This window comes from Rhagoletis pomonella, unplaced genomic scaffold (genome assembly GCF_013731165.1).
Source record: "Rhagoletis pomonella isolate Grant_MI unplaced genomic scaffold, Rhpom_1.0 Rhpom_scaffold_05860, whole genome shotgun sequence".
NCBI classification, from domain to species: Eukaryota; Metazoa; Arthropoda; class Insecta; order Diptera; family Tephritidae; genus Rhagoletis; species Rhagoletis pomonella.
Genome location: NW_023464399.1, coordinates 1 through 5,097, shown reverse-complemented (window position 1 = coordinate 5,097; position 5,097 = coordinate 1). Strand labels below are relative to the sequence as shown.

The following is a 5,097-nucleotide window of genomic DNA, read 5'->3' as shown; positions in this document are numbered from 1 at the left end:
AAAATATTTCTACTGCCTTTCATTAGCTTCCAGAAAATCAATGTACTTACGAAACTAGGAGGCCAAATATAGTAAAACTGCTACATGTTTTCAAAAGGACTTTGAAATTTGAGGATCTGATAAAAGAGAATATTCCGTAAAATTGAAAAACATTAAACTTTTTGTTGTACAAGGACGAATAGAGGTATTAAAATTGTAATTAGCAATTAGCAGGGACCGAACATAAAAGGTATTGATGAAAACTGTCATGGAAAAATTCACTAGGAAGGAAATGTTCTACAACTAAGTGATACATTCCAAACGATTTCTTTTTTCACCGAGACTCAAATGTGAAAATAAATTTGTATTTGCATTTTTTATGCAAAATTAAAAAAAAAATAACAATTGTTTTTGATTGTTATATTATATGTCGTAGATAACAGTTATCGCGGGCTTTTATTTATACAAGTCATCAATAAAAATCAGTAGTGACTTTTACTTTTAAAAATCATCAATATAAATCAGTCACCGACTTTTATTTTTAAAATCATTCGTATAAAAGTCATTCATATTTTTCGAAGTTAAAAAGTTGTTTTCAAATAAAAGTTTACTACGGCTTATACAAATGACTTTTAAAAGTATGGTTTAAAAAATAAAGGTCAGTGACTGATTTTGATTTATGACTTTTATAAATAAAAGGCTTCGATAACCATTATCTAAGGCATGTAATTTAAAAATAAAAAATAACTGTTATCTGCAGAATATTTAGATAAAAATCAAAAATAATTGATAGTTTGGATTTATTAAATAAAAGTCAGAAATAACGGTTATTTAAGGAGCAAATTAAATAAAAGTCAAAACATCATTTTTAAAGCGCGAGTTTTTTAATAAAATTTGTAACTGTTACGGTTCCTGGTAATTAGTTTAACATTGTTAGTTTAGGAAATTGTTTAAAAGGACATTTTTGATACCTCTTTGTCCTAGTTCACCAAAAAAATTTAATGTTTTAAATTCTACAAAATTTTCCGTTTACTTGATATCCATAGTGTTGTTCTGCATAGTACTGAATTTTTTAAATAATTTTATAATTTTAAGTTGTTTCAACGCTGGAGTAAACTTTGTTGACTGTAGTCAGGGGCCCAATATTACCGGAGTGTCAGTTATAGTGGAGCCGCTTAGTTGCAGCACACTTTCCGGCGCAAGAGAGCGCTCAGAGATCACAGAAGAAGAGGTGATGAGCAGATTTGTGTGGATCACTAAGAATAAAAGTAGAAAGAAAATATCTTTATAAATATATGATAATATTTTCCATGCCTTCATCCGACAGCGTGGTCTTTTCTCACAGAAAATAAAGACTCTAATTTTCTGCTGAAGTCGAGTAAACCGTCTGGTCAGGAATCAGTCTATAAGTGCGTAGCCCTCTTTGTATGCTTGACATACAGAATGAGATCTGGAGGACTTTGTATCTCACCGGACCGGAAAACTAACTAGAGACTAAATGGACTATTCAGAATGTACGATGTGTCAATTCGGACACCTAAAACGTAAATGGTTAACAATTATCGCTATCTGTGTAAAAGCACTTTGACATCAAACAAGCACTAGAAAGTTGCTCACAGAAGCAAAATACTGAAAATCTCGCTGGTTACCTCTTACTTACTCCAAAATAATAATAATAATAATAGATTGGCGCTTACACATATGTTAGTGTTTGGCCGAGCTTCTCCTCTGATTTGTGGCGTGCGCCTTGATGTTGTCACACAAAGCGGAGGGACCTACAGTTTTACGCCGACTCCGAACGGCGATTGTATTTTTAAGAGAAGCTGTTTTTCATGGCAGAAATACACTCGGAGGTTTGCCATTGCCTGCCGACGGACGACCGCTGTTAAGAAGAAACCTTTTTTCTATATTTTTGCGATGTTGCTTTGACCAGGGTTTGAACCCAGGCGTTGCGGAGTGGAAGCGCGCACTGTTTACCACTACACCACAGCGGCCGACGACCAAAAGGTTAACCATTATTTTGTAATTGAAAATCAAGTACCAAGGGGAACTCATGCACTCTCAGATAGCATTACAACTTCAGGTGTTAAAAAAAGACTAGCCTAATTTTGCAATAAAAACACGTTCAACAATTTTTCCTACCAAAAGTTAATTAGACAAAAAATATGAATTTTTAATAAATTAAGTCACACTTGCCCATTTAAGATATTTAATAGAAATTATGAAAATCACTAAAAGATGTCAAATTACGTCGCTGCCCCCTTAATCTCAGAAACAGATATACTTATTATGTAAGCATTATTGAAAATAAATTCATTTTCAATTTGACTAAAATGTAATCTAAATAAAAGGTTTTGTTATTACAATCTTTTTTTCTTTCTGTGGTAGTTCCCTCATTTCTAATTTCTTTTCTTTATTCCTTTTTTTTTTGCATTTTAACAGGCCACAAAAGCACGTTTGGCATGGTTCACTACCCAACGGTGAGCGTTCAATTGACACATATTGTGACGCCTGGCATTCGGGCTCCAGAGATAAGTTCGGTTATGCCAGTAATTTGCTGGGGAACAAATTGCTCGACCAGGAGCGCCAAACTTGCGATAGCAAATTAATTGTGCTGTGCGTGGAGGCGTTGTCGCAGGATAGAAGGCGAAAACGCGATATCAGCGACAGGTAAGCTATAAATACGCACATGCATATAAACTATAAACGAGTGCATGTGCATAAGGGTGATCCAAAATTGCATGTGGGGAAGAGTACAGTCGGAGTTTTAATACTCTCGCCGCCTAGAATGGTTCAATATCGAAACAAATTTACCACTTGTTTTTTTCTTAATCAAAAAAATTATTATAGGTCGCAAAAAGCGCTCAAATTGCATTTTTTCTTGGGTTTTGGGGGACCCATAAAAAATCGTTATTATTAAAAAGATTTTAAATAAACAATTGGGTATTAATTTTCGAAATCTCTTGAAGAAAAATAAGGTTTGCCGATTGAAAAATATTTGTTTTAAAGTATACTACACAGTTTCTAGGAAAATTGTTTTTTTTCCCCCCAAATGAAATACATTGAAAACTTTGAGCGCTTTGAGCGACCTCTAAATATTTTTTTGATTAGAAAAAAAACAACAAGGGTCTATTTTTCGATATAGAACAATCCTAGGGGTGCGCGCATTCAAGTTCCGACTTTACTTTTTCTGGACCACCCTAACGTGCATACACACCTTTAAACGGGATTTAGAATTTGATGCTCCATGGGGAGTGCGAAAAACGAAATGAAATTGCGTTGTGGTATTAATGAATGCAAATCACCAAAATGACAATGGCATACAATCAACACAACGCATTGGCGCTCAGGCGAGAGCAAATGTATGGAATTATATATATGTATGTGTGTGTATGAATGTTAAATGCATGTGTGGGTTACCTCATAATGAATTGAAAATATTTGACTGTGCAAATATACCGAATTCTATTGAATACACATTTGTCCACAAGTTCATCAGGTCATACATCCCGCGCCATGTACACTCTTACTTGTTCATTTTTCATACAAAAAAATCCTTGCGCATTTCCATTTGACCACTCATTCCCAATTATTTATCCATCGATTTTCTTCATTAGTAGCTAAATTTTTTTGTAAGAGAACAGGCTCTAACACAAATAAAAAATTTGCATAGAAATTGTTATTTTTCAATTTTTTTCCCTGCTAAATTTTGAACTTTCTAATCAAACAAAAAAATAAATAAATAAAGACTAAAAAATCTGGAATGATTAATTAATTTCTCAGAAACTATCAGGCTTATCGAAAAGTGATGTATATGGGGCGTTGATGGATAAACATAAATAATAAATAAATCTGAAATTTGAGATTGATTAATACATTTTTAAAAACATTCCAGGAAAAAAACAAAAACAAATCGATTTAATAGTTTTCCAAATATCTCGAGAACGGGGCGAGGAAAAATTTTGAAAAAAATCACGCATACACACATCAAAATTATCTATGAAAATAAATATTTTTTACTTTTTTTTTAAATTTTTCACATACAAAGTTTTTGATAAAAAAAAATTAGATTCTGAAAATATGCCATCTCAAAAAAAAAATTTTTAAAATCAAGGTGGTAGCTCTGAATATTGCGCAAATTATAAGTATAGAATGGAACGCCCCATATACGTCGTATTAAGATTATTGAATTGCAATTGATTAAGTGGAACCACCTGTTTAGCTGAATAACAGTAAAATGCAAATATCTCAAAAACTTGGACAGTGGCATCCATGGAACAAAAATAGTATTTATACAGAAATAAAAAAGTACCGAATCGAAAAGATCATAAATTTTTTGGATATATAATTAATAGGGTGTTGCAATTTACAACTTAATACATCCTTATTTATAACCTCTTTGTAAATTGTCTTTCCAGCGAACCTGTGTTCCATACGGCGGAAGCATATGCGCGCCACCTCAAAGAGGTGTTAACTTGAAATTCCGACTATCGCGCACATGTGCCACGAAAGCGTGCCGGACGTGGGCAATTGTTGTGGCTACAATCAGTACATCATCAACATCAACCAGTCAGAACTAAGCAACTTCATCAGCAACAAAAACAATAAAAAATAAAAAATATTTTAAATGCGAATTGTAAATCGAAAGGCGATGCCAAAATTCAAACACTTTGATTATTTCCTTTTTTATTCAAATTTGTGAAAAAGAGAGAAACTAACTACTACTTAATTACGAACGAGTATTTTTTCCACGATTTTGTTCATTTTACTCCGACAAACTGTGAAAATATTTATGCAAAATACATACATACATACAAACATACATAGCTAATTGGAACACAACTACGTAACTAGTAAAGCAAAGATACATACATACGTATGTAACTAAATTCCCATCTATATGTGAGATTTTTTCATTGCATGTACTATACACATACATACATACTCTCGTGCATACATAGGAAGGTACTATTTATATGTAGTATAGCTATATTTAATGCATATGTGCATGTAGTTAATATATTTATTTTTGTTCTGTACTGTACTACTACATATACATATACATATACATATATGTATGTAAGTTAGTAATGTAAGTGTAAACGAAAATGAAATTGT

The 5,097-nt window shown here is 32.5% G+C and overlaps 1 protein-coding gene across 1 annotated transcript; it reads left to right on the top strand.

Annotated features, from left to right (window-relative positions):
• Nucleotides 1-2,217: 2,217 nt before the first annotated feature.
• Nucleotides 2,218-5,033, top strand: LOC118755307. The gene is made up of 3 exons (XM_036490153.1): nt 2,218-2,270; nt 2,368-2,649; nt 4,398-5,033. Exons 1-3 carry the CDS (start codon nt 2,218-2,220, stop codon nt 4,456-4,458), a joined length of 396 nt encoding a protein of 131 aa, XP_036346046.1. The 3' UTR covers nt 4,459-5,033.
• The last annotated feature ends 64 nt before the right edge of the window (nt 5,034-5,097 follow it).